Source organism: Chaetomium globosum, genomic scaffold (genome assembly GCF_000143365.1).
Source record: "Chaetomium globosum CBS 148.51 scaffold_1 genomic scaffold, whole genome shotgun sequence".
Taxonomy (NCBI): Eukaryota; Fungi; Ascomycota; class Sordariomycetes; order Sordariales; family Chaetomiaceae; genus Chaetomium; species Chaetomium globosum.
In genome coordinates, this window is record NT_165976.1 from 5,575,651 (window position 1) to 5,592,900 (window position 17,250).

The following is a 17,250-nucleotide window of genomic DNA, read 5'->3' on the forward strand; positions in this document are numbered from 1 at the left end:
AAACAAAAGACAACAGATTATTTTGCAAAGAAGAGAGCACACAACCAAAATCAGACCACACACTTCTTCAGGATACAGAGAACTCCTAGGGGTAAAACAGTAAACAGAGAAAAGCAAACAGAGGGAGAAAAACTTTCCTCACCTCCTCAGTCCTCGAAGGAATTCGGGGATGTGGTGGGGGGTGGGGTAGTGGTGTCCTCTAGGTCGGGGTCGGAGGAGAGGGGGTTGTGGGTTAGGCGGAGGGAGGTTAGGCCCGGGATGGTGGTGGGGAGGGCGTCGATGAAGGACCAGGAGGCGATGGCGTTGTAGGAGAGGTCGAGGTAGTGGAGGTTGGGGCTGAAAATGGGGGGTGGGGAGGATGGGGGACTGATGGTGGAGATGTAGTTGCCTTTGAGGAGGAGGTTGTGGAGGGTGGGGATGGAGGCCGAGCGGGGCGAGTGACGCGAGGGAGGTGACAAGTCGTTGAGCTCGAGGTGGAGGGAGACGAGCTGGGTGGCGAACGGGGCATCTGGAATACTGGTGATGGCTGAGATCTGATTGGAACCGGCGTGGAGGGTGGTCAGGGAGGGAAACTTGGAGGCGATGTGGCATATCTCCTCCCACGAGAGGAGAGTGTCCTCGAGAGCGAGCTCCGTAATCCCAACGAAGGCATCGCCGGCGGACTCCAGGACTTTATCGTCGAAAACACCCCTGAACCGGTTTCCACTAGCAATTCAGTGTCAGCACCCAAACGCTGCACGACAATGGCAAACAAACAAACGCACTTGACCTTCAGGCTCCGCAACAGTTTGAGCTCGGAACAAATCTGCACAACCGGCCCAAACCGCTCAAACAAATTCCTGCTCAAATCCAGCTCCCTAACCTTGGGGCAGACCTGGCTGATCGACTGATCACCATCCCTCGCGGGGTCCGTCGCAAGAGCAAGCTGCACGCCATCGAGAATGACAAACTGCAGCTCGTCCAACTGGGCCTGCTGGCGGCGGATCTTCTCAAACCCGACCTCCTCGGCGATCTTGCCCGAAAACTTGATTTGCCTGGACGGGGTCTGGTCCTCAGTCGGGTCACGGGCGTACTTGAAGTTCAGCGCTGAGAGGAAGGTCTGGGGCGTATCCGCTGCGCGCGTGGGGCGGACGAAGGACGCGGCATTGGGGGACTGGGATGTGCCTGGAGACAGTTAGGATATTTGTAGGAATGGAAGTATTGAATGTGTTGGGGGTGGTATGTACATGAGAAATAGCGGACGCCCTTGTGTTGTCCGTCGTGTTTACCCCGCGAGGGGTCATCCCACTCCACACCCAGCCATGAACCCGACGTTCCCGCAACCTCGCCAACGTATCTCACGGTGCAAGGCACGCCGTCGTAGGAGCGGCGCTCGCCGATTTGGGGGTTGATAGCCATTTCGAAGTTGATGATTGAGGTTGAAATTGGGACCCGTTTTGGGTTGTCCACTCAAAAAATACCAAGTCAATCCAGGCAGCAATCGCACATCAACACAGATCACAGATTGGGAAGCATCATTGATTTAATAATCACCACACTCAACACGCAACGGAGCAGCCTTTCATATTCCGACATAAAGATAACATAATGGTAACATAACATATCATAAAAAACAAAATTAACAATATTTTCTACATCCCCTATGAACCCATACCAAATGTACCCTAATTACAGCTTCCCCTTCGCGGGCGCAACGCACTTCATCAGGGCCCGACCATTGCTCAAGCACACCTTCCCACCCTCCACCTTGACCTCAAACCTTACCTCCTCCCACTCACCCTTCTTCTCCCCCGTCTTCCACGCCGACGCCACCAACTTATCACCCGGCCTCACGGGGCTCGCAAAGCGCGCCTGGTACTCCTTCATATTCGCCGGATCACTCCCCCCCAGGTGCTGCAACAAACCATGCGCCGCCCAGTTCCACGAGTACAAGCCATGAATAATGACCCCCCCAAACCCCATCTTCTTCCCCGGCTCCGGGTGCGCATGCAGCGGGTTATAATCGCCATTCAACCGATACAACAACGCCGTCTCAGGCGTCGTCTGCTTTTCAAAGACCACATCCGGCGCACGATCCTTGGGCGCCGGGAAACTGACGGTGGCGGGGCCCTTGGGCCCGCCCCAGTTGCCCTGGGCGACGTAGAAGGAGGAGGAGATGACGCGCGTGTAGACGGTGGCCGTCGCCGCGTCGACCAGGTCGGTCTGCGTGTCGACGACCGTGCCCGGCCGGCCCTTGTCGTACACGCCGAGCACCTTGGTGCGGATCTCGAAGCGCTTGCCGGCCGAGGAGGCGGGGAGCGGCTGGAAGGATTGGAGGAGCCGTTGGCCGTCGACGACGCGGGTCGGGTCGAAGGCCGGCACGCCGGGGATGGGGACTGCTTTTTGCGCAGAGTAGAAGTCGATTACGTCTTGGGTGGTGCCTTTGAAGGCTGTTGGTTGGTGTGTGGGTGGTTAGAGTGTTGTTGCGACAGGAGGGAGGGAGGGAGGGAGGCAAGAGGGAAGGGGGGGGGGATGGGCCGTGGACGTACTGAGGATGATGGGGTAGGTGGGAAAGACGGAGAAGTTGGGGTCGAGTTCCTGGTCGCGGTTAGGTTAAGTTGTCGACGGACTTGCAGGAGCCTTACATAGAGAAAGTGAAGCTCGTCAGCGGTGGCGCCAATCGTGTTGGCGAAAAGGAGGGCGTCCCGCTTGGTCCAACTGACCTCCTGCGGCGGATACTCGAAACCAACACCAGGCCCGGACATTATGACGGTTGATTTGGTGGTTATGGGTGGTGATGGGTGTTTCAATGAGGATGGACGGGGTGGGAAACAGAGTGATGGAATCAATTGAACATTTGGAGGGTCGATCTGACCTTGGGATGGCGAATACTAGCTACAAATATATATTCCCCAAGCTCGCTGTCCGTAGCCACAGCCACCAAGGTGTCACCCGGCATCTCCTGCGGGGAGCATCCGACACCGATGCCGCCAGCCGAGGTAGAGAAAGTGGGGAGCTGCCGGGTAGACCTTCCTTGCCGCTCTCGTGACCCCAAGCCGTTGCTGCAGGGAGCCCCTTGTCTCGGCCCGCTCTGAGCCTGAACTTTTCCACCCTGACCTTTGACCCCTGTTTTGTCTGTGCCAGTCTGCCACACACAAACACCGCAGCGGGCTCCATTCTCTCCATGAAAAATTAAAATCCAAGCGGGTACTTTCAACAAGCGAGAAAAAGGTCCGCTGGCTCAATGGCAGAGCGTCTGACTACGATGTACGACTCCCTTATCCTCCTGGGTATCCAAGGGATCGCATCCAAGTAATCAGGAGGTTCCAGGTTCGACCCCTGGGTGGATCGAGATGTGTGGTTTCCAAGCCACGACATGTTTTTTGTATGCCTTTCTTAGGCATTTTTTGTTGAAATCTTTTCCTTTTTATCCAACCTGGTTCTCTCTCTATCCCACATTTTTGAATGCATCGAGAAACCCTAACCCGGGTTTGCCAACCACAACCAGTTCCATCCCTAGTCGGGCGTCACCAAACGTCGCGGTATCAAGATGGAAGACGTCGGCGCAGATGGTATTGAAGTAAAGATCACGGCCCCGTCTAAACAGTGGTAGTCCGTTTGTTGTTGATTTATAAACCCTCCGAGCATTCTGAGAAGTTAGTATGGTATAGCTATGACAAGGAGGAACGTGGGCCTTTACAACGAGCGAGGTCGTCATCAGAGAATGCGCATATCATCAACCAATCACCACAATGAAATAAAACACCAAATCAAGCAAACTTCTTAGATTTCTTCCCACCCGCTAAATGCTGCTGTCCCCCGTTTCCCCCCGTCTGCCTCGCATTCGACAACCACTGCCTCTCCTTCCCCCTGCCGCCATCCGGCCTCGACACAACGGACTGCTTGCCCACAACGGCGCCCTTCCCATGCGGGCCCGCCCTCGCCTTCCCCTTCAACTCCTGCCCCCTCTCCTTCACATTCAACCGGTGCGCATTCTTCCGCGCCTCCATCGCCAGGGTGCTCCCAGACGACCCCTTCGACCGACCACCACCCCCACCCCCATTACCAGCACCCACCTTCACATCGCCCTTCGACACCGGCCTAAGCGCGCCGCTCATGACCAAGGGCGGCGCAGGCTGCGGCTGGCGGCGGCGATACTGGGCGAAGCTGCGGGCGGCGTGGCGGGGGATGGGGCGGGCGGTGTCCAGGACGCAGTCGTCGAAGTCGAGCGGGCGGGTCAACATGTCGTGGACCCGCCGCTCGAAGAACTCCATCTGGTCGAGGGGCTTGCGCGGAGCCCGCGCCGCCACTGTTGTCGCTGCCTTCTCCGGGGGTTCGTCCTTCGTCGCAGCTGCGGCTGGGGCTGGGGCCTTGCTGCTGCTGGCGATGCTCGCCGCCTTGGGTTGGTGGGTCTTGGTGGTGGTGGTGGTGGTGGTGGGTGGCGCGGCGGCGGCCTTCTTCTCCTCGGCGGCTCGGACTCCTTTTTTCTTGGGGCTGGGGGTGCCGTTGGCCAGGGGGGAGGGCGGGCTGGTGCTGGCGGGCGGCGTGGGGAGCTGGAGTTTCGCCCTCTTGGCCGCCTGCCGAGTCTCCGCGTCGATGCCCTCGGGGGCGGCTTCCGCGGGGGCTTCCCGCTTCCTCTTGGGGGTGGGGGCTTTGGTCTCGGCCGGCTGAGCGGGCGGGGTGGTGGTAGCCGCGGGGGGTTTTGCAGGCGGGGCGGTGACGGCGGCAGCGGTGAGAATGCGGCCGGGCTCCTCGTCCGAAGAGGACTCGTCGGCCTGGAGCTGTCGGAGGTGGTTGATGAAGTCCATGTTGAGGGTTGGTCTTCGTGTCTGTCTCCACCACCGTCGTCGGAGCAGAAACAAGCTGATGGCCCGCTGAATATTTCGGTGACGCCTGACGAGTTTTGCAAGTCTGCTGGGCGCCGGAGGTTTGCTGAGGTGACGATGAAGGATGGCTGAACGGGCGAGCTGGTTGGACTTGGTCTTTCGATATGAAGTAAGGAGAGAAGGGCGGTGAGATGGAGATTGTAAGAGTGAAAATGCTGATGATTTCTCGAGAGAACGAAGATCAGAATTAGGTTCTAGAGAAGTCGAACGCCGGAGAACTTGTCGAGAGAAGAGTTGGGAAGTAGATGAGTGAGAGACTGCTGCCCGCTCTTTATGTCTTGTAGCTCTCGGGCGACCAGTGCCGATGGCACCGGCGTTGCTGTTGCTTCGAACCATCTTCAACATGAATACGGGACCTAGCACATGCAATAGTATAAATTGCCACAATAGCCAGCACAATAGGCGCCGGAAAGCGTCGAAAGGCGCTGAACACCAGGAGGATACTGTCGCAAAAGGTAACAATGGAACAATAAAACAATAGGATATGCGCCCAGTTATATAATACTGACGAAATAAACGGAAATAATTCTGCCTGCAAAGGAGCGGCCCTGAATCGTTGAATTAGTTCCTCAACCCCCACCAGTGAGGTTGAAGAATTATCACCAACAATAACAAACGTAACATTTTTTTAGAGTTTTGTTCCTGGCTTGCCTCCGTTCTTGGCAATCAATCCCCTGCTCTCGCTGAGACAATGCAACAATGCGACCGTATGCAAAGCATTACGCACTGTGAAGTACACACCGTGTTCGTTTCGTCGAGTTCCATCTCTATCGCAACTGGCTCTTCCCAGGTCTAATACTTCCCATTTACGGTGACTTTATTACTCACTTTGTTGTTGTATTATACATGTGATGTGTTTCTGTGCCCGATGCGATAGCTCCTAACTTTGGAATAAAACTTCGAGATGCAATGTGACCTGGGGCGTATAATGTGCCGGCCGCTCTTTTTGGTTGACAATGCGAAGACTTTCTGGAGAGAAAAGAGAAATACTGTAGCCGGGTTTATGTATCTTTGTTTGTCTTGTATTTGGGTCGCTTGCTAACAGGCGAATTGCTACCTTGGTGTGGGTTAGTCGATAATTTGACGAGTTCAACGACGATACTAACTCCTCCTCTCCCGCCCACAAGGAAAGCTCTCATGTCACGGAAGTGGTCGTATGCAACGGCCATGCGGGACCGCGCTGGGAGCGGTCTGAACCAATCATTAAATATGGAGCACCAGCCAATAAGGAACGGATCGTGCTGAGAGATTCGCGATCCAAGGGATCGCGGAATGGATAAGGCGATCCAGGAAACATAGGTACGAAGGTACCTATGGGCCTAGATAGTATATAGCCACTCGTCCTGGAGAACTCTGGGAGTTCTCCAGTTAGCAATCACAACTACAGTTCGCTACAAGATCGCAAGCCTACTGTTGAGACAAGTCTTTGTTGTGCACCCTTTGGCTGCACCGAACCTAAGCACCCTTGAAAGATTACCTTCGACCGAAGCTGAACCCTAACAGGACGGGGTCCTGAGATAGGTTCGTCACATCTCGCCGTTTGTTCTTTGATACCTAGCTATGTATGGCGGCGCGCCCACATAGCTGCCTCGTGTATTGTCTCCGGAGGTGGATGAATATGTCCGCCGGCGTCACCACCGCCTTTTGTACTCCATGGACAATATCAGAAACACATGAATCACGGACTGCTTTTTCTAGCTATTTCATATCTAGAACATCATGCTTTCGCAGCACAAACAACTCCACCACCATCACCGCACCTACCTTACTCACCAACATGCTTCAAATCAACAGGCAAGAAGTCAGCGACCGGCTACAGCCTCATGGGTAAATCTCTCAACTTCAGTCTCGACCCACGACCCGCGACTGACTATGTCCAGGCCTCGCCTGGCTCCTTGGCCCGATTTCTCAGGAGCAACAAGCCATCGAAACCATGCGCGCCGCCCTCTACAAGGGCATGAACTTCTGGAACGGCAGCAAGTCCTAGGGCACGGCCGAGTGCAACTCCTTGACCCTCCTGGAAGCCTACTTCGCCAAGCCAAGTACCCTGAGGACGCCGACAAGGTAGTCCTCAACATCAAGGACGCTGTCGGGGCTTGCGGTCTCCTCTCCATCGACAGCATCAATTAGGTTGCTCAACGGCGGCAAGAGGCTCGACATCCTCGACTGCGCCCGCCGCGACCCCAAGGTGAGGGAGGGGGTATCCGGGGCATTTACGATGGATACCTCATGAGGTGCTGGAATGAGGGAGAGCTGGAGGACTATGTCTGAGTTTGGTCAGTTTTTGGACGTGATGTAAGATATGTATGAGATGTCATGATGTTTGGAGTTTTGACTGTCAGGAAGAAAGAATGTGATTTTGGTCCACATGGAGCCTCGAAAGGCGCTTAAGTATTGCAGAATTCATGGGAGAATCATTCATCATAAGCCGGAAACAAGAAGAAATAGAAATATGCCAGTGACTTACACATTATAGCTTGGCTCATGCCAAAGGCCGGCCAGATGACCAGGAAACCGATCTTTTAGCCATGGTTTGTTGAGTGAGGATGAAGCTTGAAAAGCCTGGAGCGAGAAATTTAAGAGGGCAGGTGGGTTACGTAAGGTTTCGAGGTCTCATAGTTAACAAGAGGGTTAGGGTCCATCACATATACCCCCCCCCCCCCCTGGATGCTCCCTCGAGTCAACAAGGTACCAGCCATGAATTGAATACGATATTATCTTCGTCACAAAAAGCCAGCCCCCCTAATCGTTCCCATTACGCCCTGCTACACTACACCCACCCCAAAACACAGCCCTCATGCAGCGCCACCATCCCCAGCACCCACCGCCTCCAGCTTATTGACCAACTTCTTGACGCTCGTCCAATCCTCGTTCTTCAGCGCCTCCTTCCCGCCCAGGTCCGGCCCGACCTCAAACACCGTCACAGCCCCGTCAATGCCGCCCGTAGCCAGCCGCTTCCCCTCGCTCGGCTCCCACGCAAGCTTGTTCAAGCTCTTGCTCAGCATGGTGCGCCCGTCCTTGCGCGGGCTCGGCGAGATGCGCGAGACAGGCTCCTCGGTCTCGGCCGTGATGTCCCACAGCTCCAGCCAGCCGGCGCCGTCGACGAGCCCAAACACGCCGGGCTTGACGGGCGACCAGGCGGCGTCGTAGACGACGTCCTCGCGCACAAAATCCAGCAGCGGCGTGACCGCCGGCTCGAGCAGGCCCGCGCCGCCCAGCCCACCCGCACCCAGCACGCCTCCGGCCCCAGCCGCAGCGCCCACCGTGGAGCCGGCGACCGCCGACGTCGCCGCAGGGGCGCGCACTTTCCACAGCTTGACGCTCCAGTCCAAGCTCGCCGACAGTACCAAATCGCCGAGGTCGACGGGCCCGCGCGCCGGGTGGAACGAGACCGACATGACGGGCGCGGCGTGGCCGCGGTAGCTGACGCGGGTGTCCACGCCGGCCTTGGCACCGGCGCGGTCGTACCGGTGGCAGGGGTAGATGGTCCCTTCTTCGGAGCCGACCAGGAAGAAGGTGGGGTCGGCCTGCGGGAAGCCGATGCACGTCGGAGCGAGGTCCTCGGTCTTGGAGGGCGGCGGCGCCGAGAGCGTCATGGCCTCCTGGGGCTGGGCCAGCATATCGACGCTCCAGCCGCAGACGGCGCCGTCGGTGGAGGACGAGATGATGTTGTTGGCGTTTTGCGTACCGACAATGTCGACGCAGTACACCGGATGAGTGTGGCCGGAGCCGGTTAAGGGCGTCTTTTGCACGGGTGCGGACCGCGCCCGAGTATCCCAGAGGAGGACCTGCCCGCTGTAGGCGCCGCCGATGATGAGGTTCGGGTGGAAGGGCGAGAACTTGGCCGTGAGGATATCGGATTGGGCGTGGAAGACGAACTCGGGCCGGTCGTTCAGGTGGAGATTCCAGACTTGGACGATGCCGTCCGGATCGTGGGGCGCGGTAGGGTTCTTGGTGTAGGATGCAAGGAGGAGTTCGGGGAACTTGGGCGAGAAGTCAATAGCACTGACCATGCGCTTCTTGGACCACCGCTCGTCGTAAAATTGCGCGATCTCTCTGATTTTCCGCCGACCTTTGCCCCCCGTGTTGCCGCTCTGCTCGTCGTCGTCGTCCACGTCGTGCACCTGCAGGGTATAGTCGGTGAGGATGTCGTATTCTTGGTCCAGCGCCTTTTCAATGACCTTGGTCGACCTATCGATAAAGTCCATGAAGTCGTCCGATTGCGTAACCGCCTTTAGCTCATCGCTGCTAAGGGCCCGAGCCGGAAAGTTGGCCGCAGCGGACGGTTTAAGAACGCCATCCGTCACAAGTTCCTTGGCCGCCCGAAGTTCCTCCTCGATCTCCTTCCGGATATTCTCTCGCAGCTCTTCTTCCCTATCCCGCTCCCTCCTACTCAGCCGCTTGCTGGGCGATGCCGTGATTGGTGGTGGTTCCTCGCCTTCCGATTCGGACCAGGTCCGCGACTTCCTTGGAGTCGTCCATTCCTCGCTTGTCTGCACTCCCTTACTGTAGGAGTACACCTCTTTTATCGGCGACGGGGGGCACTCGTAAACCGTTTTAAAGGGGACGGTGGAAAGCACCTGGGGTTGGGGAGTGACCACCTGCCCATTCGCGGGGCCCGCAAATTCAGAGATGTTCTCGCTGAGTCCCCCTCCGCTGAGGACGCTATTTGGCCTGCTGCCGAAACGTGCGGGGGAGTCGGCGCCGGTCGAAACAGAAACGGGTCGGCTTTCACGAACAAGGCTGTCGATGAGAGTCTCTATCTCACGCCGACTGCCTGCTCGGTTTGGCGTTGGGGAGATTATCTAACCAACCGTTAGTTCAACATCGAGCGAGGTTTGCGACGGGTGACCAACTTCGCCTGGGGTGCTACTCGAGCGGTTGGCCTGGCTCGCTCGAAGTTCTCTCTGGCGCTTGAGCTCTGCGAGCTTCGCCTTTTTTGCGAGAATCTCATCCCGGCGGTGCTGCATATTGTTGAGTCTCGAGGCCCATCTAAGGGCTCAACCGGGGTATTGGAGGGATGGAAGATGTTGCTTGTTGTCGTCAATGATCGATCGAATGCCAAATCTTTCGTCGTCCCCGGTGGGTTCAATAACGCAGAGATCTGGGGTATCCTGTAAACAAACGGCGCGAAAATAAAGAAGAGAACGACGAAGAAGCAGCAACTGGCGATTTCCTCGGGTTGTTCCTGCAGACGCCACCAGGTACTCCTACTGTATGCACATTAAAAAGGTACGGCTTCAAGTGCTCATGCCGCGTCGCGCCTCCCACACCGACAGGGGTAACTCCCCGCTGTAATTACACCGGGGTATACCGTATCACCTGACTGGTGACTTGGCGAAACGCACGACAGCGCTGCCCAAAGGTTGCTTGAAGCTGGGATTGCTGCCACTCACCCGGCGGGCAGCAAAGTGAAAGTGGGTCCAACCCGCGAGAATTTCCGAGCTCCCAAAACTTGCACTCCCAAACACCGACCGAACCGGACCCGATCCAACGACGACGACAAGCCACGGGATCAATTGACACCTTCAATTGGCGGCCCCTGCCCCCGACGAGCCCCTGCCCCGAACCGAAGCGCAAGAAGCCGCGGGAACCCGATCTACTACTCGCAATGTCGTCCAAGTCCGGTATTAACGTAAGTACCACGGATGCACCACCTACCAACACCGCTGCAATCCCCGGCCTGCAACGTCTATATCAGTCCAGCCTCTGCCGCTGGGCGTGAGTTGAAGAGATGGGAAGGGATATTTTAAGCAAGATCTGGGCTTGCGGTTGAGGTCGAAGGCTGTTGCGGCACAAATCACCAACACCTCGGTTATCGTCAGGAATTAGCTCAGCTAACGGTGCGCCCCGCGTAGGTCCTCCGGTATTCCGTCCTCGGTCTGGGCGTCTTTTACGGTTTTTCCCACCAACGGAGCATCAACTCGGCGCAGAAGGCGGCGGAGGCGCAGCGCGAGTATGAGCACAAGCAGCAGTTAATAAACAAGGCCAAGGACGCCTACGCCAAGTCGAAGCAGCAGACCAGCGGCGCCAGCGCGCCCGCCTCATCAGCGGGTGAGTTCCGCCTCGCTCTTATTTTCGATAACGTAGTTGACTAAAACCCGTTACAGCGAGCCAAGACCTGACGTCGCCCAACTTCGACCTCGAGGCCTTGATCGAGGGAATAATGAACCAAAAATAAGTTACGGCTTGGTATAATCTGGGGAGCCCGGGACTGCTGGGGCTGGATGAAAAGGGGACAACTGGACCGAACTCGGCATAGCGCCCGAGGAGCGGGTAGTGCGGGAGGGCGAATGAACGACGCCTGGACATGATAGAGGACGAAAGAACATGCACTGCGTCGAGAATGACGGCCGTTGGCACCCGAGGATCGCGGGAGACGGCCCCGCAAACGGGCAGGCATGGTGTATTATTGCGTGCACGTCGCAACCACGGCATAGAGATTTCCTTTCCTATTTAGGCTCATGTCAAGGCTGTACATGTGTACATTATTGAATTAGACGCGAGTTGGCCATGGTGCTTGGGACTGTACCTCACCTTCCCTCTCTGTGTTTCCTACCCCCCCAAGCCTCGCCAAATCACTAACACGACCCCGGACTAACCGTCCTCGCAGCTCCAGCCCGTGACAGCATCACTCGCCCGACTCGGACTTGAACAGCCCATGACCCCCCACCCACAAGTCACCACCACCGCCGCCACCCCACACAAACTCCCCACGCCCACACCCGCTTCCCGCCCCCCCCCAACCCACTTCGCAACTCCCTCCAGCGCCCGCATCACCCACCCCGACTCACCAACCCCCCATCCCCAGCCCACCACCTAACCATGCCTACCACAATAAACACCCACACCGTCAACCCCCAACAGCACCGCCACCCCCCGATCCCCACCCCCACAAACAACCCATCCCCCTCCCCCGCCGCCTGCAACTCAAGCATATGCACCGCCGTCCACACCCGCCCTCTCATCTCCGCCTCCAGCGACCCCGCCTCTGGCGAGGCCACGAACGCTTTATCAAGCTGCATCGCCCTGGCGGCGCGGTCCAGCATGCTTGTCAGGCTGGTCAGCGGGGACGTGTCGGCGCCGGGGAGGCCGAGCAGGCGGGCGAGGAGGGCGAGGCAGAGGGGGGGTGTTGTTGTGAGGGTGGTGGGGGTTGGGGAGGGAGTGGCCGTTGGGGTATTGGGTGCTGGCGGTGTAGAAATCGTTTAGTTCGTGCGTGGATTGTGGGTGGTGGAATAAGCGGTAGGTGGGATCGAGCTTCTCGAAGTAGGCCCCGACGAGCTGGTCGACGGTTTGGCGGGGGGGTGGGTGTTGGAGGGTTTGGTCTCTGTTTTCGAAGGAATATGGACTCCTGAGAGGGAAGTTGAAACCGGAAAGCGAGGTGAAGTATGTTGGCTCCCAGGCCGGGTCGGTGATAGAGATGTATGGCCTGGCCTCTTGAAACTGAATCCGGAATCCATCAGCTGCTGATTCGACTTATCAAGTGCTGTTAGGATGGGACAGGTGGAAGGAGGTCCCCTACCTCGGAGGCGATGGTAAGCTGGTGTGTTACCCCGTGAAGCTGGGGCTTTGGCTCGGCGCAGGCCAGATCACCTGCTGGTTGCAGACTCAAACGGGCACTTTGTAGAGGAGTCTTTCGGGACTCTACGCTGGTGCTCTGACTAGCCCGGGCCGGAGGTGCCTGGTACTCACACTTCTCAGAAGAGTCGGACAGCACGCACCGCGAACAAGGTTGGCCTTTGTCACACTTGAGTTTCCGCCGGTGACAATGGGAGACAGACACACACTCTCCGATTCCGCTTCTTCGGTATACGCTGTGCGTCGAGTTTACTGCGGTCGGGGTCGGCGAACGAGAATGTTGAGAAGTAACCTGCTGTTGTTTCCATAGTCAACTTTTCTAGGTTGAAAGGTCACTCCAGGATGCGATGATGGAAGGGAAAATGTGTTGTTGACACCGACACAACATGCTGCAAATTGAGGATGGGGTTTGACTCTTGTAAGCAATCATCAAGCTTCATCAACTACCATACCAAGCCACCATCACTGATATAACGAAGAGGCTTTTTCAGGCAACCGCTCCTGAAAACACCGGCAGCTGTCCTCATTACACACATCAGCAACAATCCGAGGCCGTGCCGTGAGAAGCTCGGAGCGGCCATCGACACCACTACTGTGGGATTAAGGCGGGTAGTACTAAGTATCTTAGGACAGTGGGAAAAGAATGCGGCGTAGGATGCCTCATTTTACTTGGAGTTGACGATGAACAAAACCATCTCTTTGCTTCGAGTACGATGACTGGTGTTAAAGGGGGCTCAGATCTCGGAATCCGCTCGCACTTCAACCGTGTCGTTGAGATTCGGACTCTCAGCACGTGTAACCCCAGAATGGATAATCGACACTTGAAATAGCATTAGGTATGAGACGGACACATGCCTGCCTGAGGCGGGTACTTCGTCCGGGTCAACAGCCGTCGTGGGGGCTAAGAGGGCAAGAGGGAACTTCCGTGCCGTCCGCCACTCCCACTCAACCGTGGGATTACATAAAAGCACAAGTCTCCTGGATTCAAGAGAAAGGGAGGATTACAGCAATTGTGAGAGGGGCACAATACAATAGCCAAGCGTTTCGTTCCCAAACATGATCTAAATATATGTATACCCGGAACACCATGACATTCACATCGTCCTCCAACCTTTTCTTAACCGGGCATACTTGGGCGTCCTAAGACAGCGTCACACGATAAGCTTGGTTGACAGCCAGAGAGCGTACGTGTTTGAATTGTTTGTTTTGTTCGTGTATCAATCAGTTAACCCCTATCCCAATGCCCAGGCCCGTGGTATCCTCCCATTCATTCCCTAACCCTTTCTCAGTAGAATCCATAAAAACCGCCCGCTCCCTTATGCGAAACAGGGCCTTTCCCAATGTCCCGTACTCCTTGCGGAGAACCATCCACTAGTGTCCCCGCGTATGGCGAGGTAGGATTAAGTCTTTTTCTAAATTCTCTCTCCTAACTTAGGTGGCTTGGGAAACGACGCCGTTGTTGCAAGGCTGGATCCAGTCCATAATACGATTAAAATCAAGGCGTTTTTGGTGAGTGGTGTGAATTTTTTGAGGTGTATCGTCTCGGAAGTATTGCGCCAGGTTTTCCAATCCCGTGCGTGCTAAGCCCCCGGTTGCGCCGTCTGTTGAGGTCGGCTCTCGGATTGTGTTGTTCGCCGACCGCTGGATTCTGGTGGGCGAACGTCGGCACGCGGAGGATACACGCCGACTCTTGTGAGTGTGTTCAGGACGTTCGAGTATCTGATCGAGGGTCGTGAGCTTGAGCTCGCTGTCGCAGACGACTGTACAGGCCTGCGCCCCGATTGGAGAGCCTGCCGAATCATGTCGTGCAGGAAGTCCGGTATTTCGTCCCAGTGGCCGGCTCTCGCGGCGGCCATCATCCGCGGCGGAAAGATGTCGTCGGCGGTGAGCGTGCTGTGCGGCCCCGGAAACCTGGCAATTTGGTCTGCCACATGAGGCAACTCGCCTGATTCTATGGCGTGTTTCAGCCAGTTCTCCCACTCCTCGTCGAGCGGCATCGTGTTGTCTCCGGACATGTTTCGCATGGCGACCCGTTGTCGGAGTCGCTCGTTCAAAGCCACCCCGACGCTTTCCAGTTCGCCGTCGCTCTCCTCGTCCTCCTCGTCTTCTTCGTTCTCTTCCTCATTATCTTCGTCATCTTCCTCCTCGATTCCGTCCTCCGGTTCTACCGGTCCTTCCGTCTCCTCCGATCTGCCGCGCTGCGACTGGGCAGAGTAGGGGTCGTCGGGGTCGGCGTAGTTCGGAAACCCGTCGGCCGTGGTGTCTCGGATAAGAATGCCCTGGTCCCGCTCAAATCGTTCCTTGGCCCATTTTGTGCCTTCCCATTTTGTCAGGCCCGAGATTTCGGCGGACGTCAAGCGCAGGCCATCAAGCGCACGGAAGAGGCGACGGTGCCACGGCCACCTGCTGAGGCGGATGCGGTGAATCGGGTGCGTGTAGTCGAGGCCCGGATACTTCGCTTCGGGCGTATCCAAGTGGCCGTAGAACGAATGTGTTTCTTGCCGGACTTCGAGAATCAGATACCTCTGGAGGAGGGCTTGGAAATTTTGGGGGTCCGATTGCCGGGGCTTCGGGAACATGTACTCGTAAACGAGTGTTTCGATAGGGCGGCATTTCATTTTGGCGGTTCTTTATCCTCGCTGCAAGGATTGCGCGTAGTTTGGTGTCGGGGCGCAGAGAGAGAACTGGGCAGGGCAAGATTGGTTGAGTGCAAGTCCCCGCGGAGCATGCAGATATAGGAGCCCCGGTGTTACTCTTGCCTCTGTCCTTGTTTGGCTCCAGTCAAAGAGCCTTTTGTGGAGGGAGAGGGGAGGTCGGGAATGGGATGAGGCGGTGAGAGCTGGAGAGGGTTTCGTCTGGTCCTATCGTCCGGATCGGCGCCGCGCGCGACAGGCAGGCGGGACGCGGTCAGGCGTTGAGGTTGTGGAGGGAAGGAGCGGCGTAGTTGAGAAGAGAGGAATTTTGGGGTCTACGGACCCGGCGGATCTTGGATGGTCTTAATGTAGGACACGAGGCTCTTGGGCTGTGTCTCAAGGCCGGGGTTGGTCTCCGGGGTTGGCTGTCGGGTCGTGGCGGGGGGTCTGGATCAGGAAGCGGGTGGTCGGTATTGCGAAGGAGATCCCTGAAAAGTCGCATGGACTGACTGGCTGGGGAACTGTTGCGCGCGGGACTGGAAGGGTGAGGGAAGCTAAAAGAAGAGCGGGCCCAATAGTCTAGACCGGGGTGTAGCGTGTTGGGAGACAAAAAAAAAATAACTGAAAGGGGAACCGTTTTGACAGGTTCCCAAAAGCCCACTAGTTGTCGTGGCCCGGTTGACTGGCTGGGCTGTGGAGAGGTGCAATTCTATGGCGGGTGAGACTACTGGTCAGGAACATGCCTGGGACACTCACTCAGCAGGCCGAGTTCGGTCTGTCGGGCGCTTTGCTTGCAAGTGAGGGCCTAAGCTCACATGTGCTCAACAAAGGTGCAAACGTGCACCTCACGTTTACAAACATAGTTCGGTACATACATAACTACAGACACAGTAAGTTCTTGAAGAGGTATGGTCTGGATTCGCGATTGTGTCATCCGTCATCCCAAGAAGCCGATGCACCCACGAGCGGGTAATTCAGAGCACGCCACAAACAAGCCATGTGCCCTTCTCATCAAAATATTTAAAACATAGCTAGGATGCACATGGTCACTTGACTGGAAGGTGGCTTCACAGGCTTGCCTGAACTGCACCGGAGGTCCTTGTGGAATCGGCATCGGGACTGTTCGGTTGGCTCTTTGTTCGGTGGCTGCCAGCCGAAGTGGATATCCCCGGGAGATCTGGAGTCCACAGCATGTGGACCCGCCCGGCTGACCCGCCTGACGGCCCTGAGCGGCCCCTCCGCAGCCACGCCGCCTTCTTGTCGATCTTGTGGGAGTTCGTCAGTGACTAACTGGGGGGCTCATTCGTTTATTTCAGGGAGCTCAGGGGAGGTGTATCCCAACCCTGGCTAGGCTACAGTGTTTTATTTTCTTTGTTTTCCTTTCTTCCTTTTTCTTCTTCTTCTTTTTCTGTCTCTTCCACGAATATTACTAAAAGTCACAACTGCGCCTCAAGGTCTTCAGCAAACTTGCGCTTTCCTCACTCACACACAAAGACCTCGGGATCCACTCCCCCATCTCCACTTTTTAACAGCTCAGATGGCCCACGCTGCGTCTGGTTCCAGCTTCTCAACACCAAACAACCTTCCAAGACTCGAGGTTACACTTTGATAAACCTTGCCTGCCTTGGTCTTATCCCAAAATTGCAGCGAATGAAGTCGAACACTGGGCCAATAAAGCCATCGGAGAAAGCCGTTTCGAAACTCACCCCGCAGAATGACTTGCCGCGAGCTATCTCGGTTCTGGCCTGGCTCTCGCTTCTGCGCGTCAGGAACCCAGCTCGCTCAGGGCAACTTCGTGGTGGGCCGCACTGGTCCCCCAGCCGATGGCATCGCCCAGTTTTGCTATTTTTGATTGTACTGGCGTGGCCAAGAGCCACATCTCGGGCATGAGTTGACCGACAATTTATGCACGTTCAGGAAATCAACAACCAACGCCAACCAAGCCAGACCAGAAAAGCCAGGTAGGAGCGGACATCCAGGCCTGCATTGACTGAACCGCAATGCGACCTATTCGTGGGTTGCATCTTCATCCTCGGATATTTACTTGCTATTGTCACCTCTTCCAGTCGTATCTCTTCATTCGTACTCGTACTACTCTTCCCGCCTTCCCGCCCTCACCAGGATTCCATTGATGCGGGGGCAACAGTTGGAGACCGAAGCATCGGCCAAGTCTG

At 56.6% G+C, this 17,250-nt stretch overlaps 7 protein-coding genes and 1 non-coding gene across 8 annotated transcripts; 3 read left to right on the forward strand and 5 right to left on the reverse strand.

Moving 5' to 3' along the window:
- Nucleotides 1-146: 146 nt before the first annotated feature.
- CHGG_01808 (uncharacterized protein) lies at nucleotides 147-1,398 on the reverse strand (the record flags this gene model as incomplete). The annotated part of the gene is made up of 3 exons (XM_001221028.1): nucleotides 147-705; nucleotides 765-1,164; nucleotides 1,227-1,398. The coding sequence occupies 3 exons, from the start codon at nucleotides 1,396-1,398 to the stop codon at nucleotides 147-149; spliced, it is 1,131 nt and encodes a 376-aa protein (XP_001221029.1).
- Nucleotides 1,399-1,668: 270 nt separating this feature from the next.
- Nucleotides 1,669-2,744, reverse strand: CHGG_01809 (uncharacterized protein; the record flags this gene model as incomplete). Its single annotated transcript, XM_001221029.1, has 3 exons — nucleotides 1,669-2,429; nucleotides 2,529-2,577; nucleotides 2,625-2,744. The coding sequence occupies 3 exons, from the start codon at nucleotides 2,742-2,744 to the stop codon at nucleotides 1,669-1,671; spliced, it is 930 nt and encodes a 309-aa protein (XP_001221030.1).
- Nucleotides 2,745-3,209: 465 nt separating this feature from the next.
- Nucleotides 3,210-3,330, forward strand: CHGG_11139. Its single transcript has one exon. It is a non-coding gene; the product is annotated as a tRNA-Arg (tRNA).
- A 419-nt stretch (nucleotides 3,331-3,749) lies between these two features.
- Nucleotides 3,750-4,787, reverse strand: CHGG_01810 (uncharacterized protein; the record flags this gene model as incomplete). Its single annotated transcript, XM_001221030.1, has 1 exon — nucleotides 3,750-4,787. The coding sequence occupies one exon, from the start codon at nucleotides 4,785-4,787 to the stop codon at nucleotides 3,750-3,752; it is 1,038 nt and encodes a 345-aa protein (XP_001221031.1).
- A 2,103-nt stretch (nucleotides 4,788-6,890) lies between these two features.
- CHGG_01811 (uncharacterized protein) lies at nucleotides 6,891-9,835 on the reverse strand (the record flags this gene model as incomplete). The annotated part of the gene is made up of 5 exons (XM_001221031.1): nucleotides 6,891-7,126; nucleotides 7,333-7,384; nucleotides 7,691-9,239; nucleotides 9,634-9,670; nucleotides 9,718-9,835. 5 exons carry the CDS (start codon nucleotides 9,833-9,835, stop codon nucleotides 6,891-6,893), a joined length of 1,992 nt encoding a protein of 663 aa, XP_001221032.1.
- Nucleotides 9,836-10,476: 641 nt separating this feature from the next.
- On the forward strand, nucleotides 10,477-11,046 carry CHGG_01812 (uncharacterized protein; the record flags this gene model as incomplete). The annotated part of the gene is made up of 3 exons (XM_001221032.1): nucleotides 10,477-10,500; nucleotides 10,724-10,919; nucleotides 10,976-11,046. The coding sequence occupies 3 exons, from the start codon at nucleotides 10,477-10,479 to the stop codon at nucleotides 11,044-11,046; spliced, it is 291 nt and encodes a 96-aa protein (XP_001221033.1).
- Nucleotides 11,047-11,690: 644 nt separating this feature from the next.
- On the forward strand, nucleotides 11,691-12,074 carry CHGG_01813 (uncharacterized protein; the record flags this gene model as incomplete). The annotated part of the gene is made up of 1 exon (XM_001221033.1): nucleotides 11,691-12,074. One exon carries the CDS (start codon nucleotides 11,691-11,693, stop codon nucleotides 12,072-12,074), a length of 384 nt encoding a protein of 127 aa, XP_001221034.1.
- A 1,949-nt stretch (nucleotides 12,075-14,023) lies between these two features.
- CHGG_01814 (uncharacterized protein) lies at nucleotides 14,024-15,061 on the reverse strand (the record flags this gene model as incomplete). The annotated part of the gene is made up of 1 exon (XM_001221034.1): nucleotides 14,024-15,061. One exon carries the CDS (start codon nucleotides 15,059-15,061, stop codon nucleotides 14,024-14,026), a length of 1,038 nt encoding a protein of 345 aa, XP_001221035.1.
- Nucleotides 15,062-17,250: the final 2,189 nt, after the last annotated feature.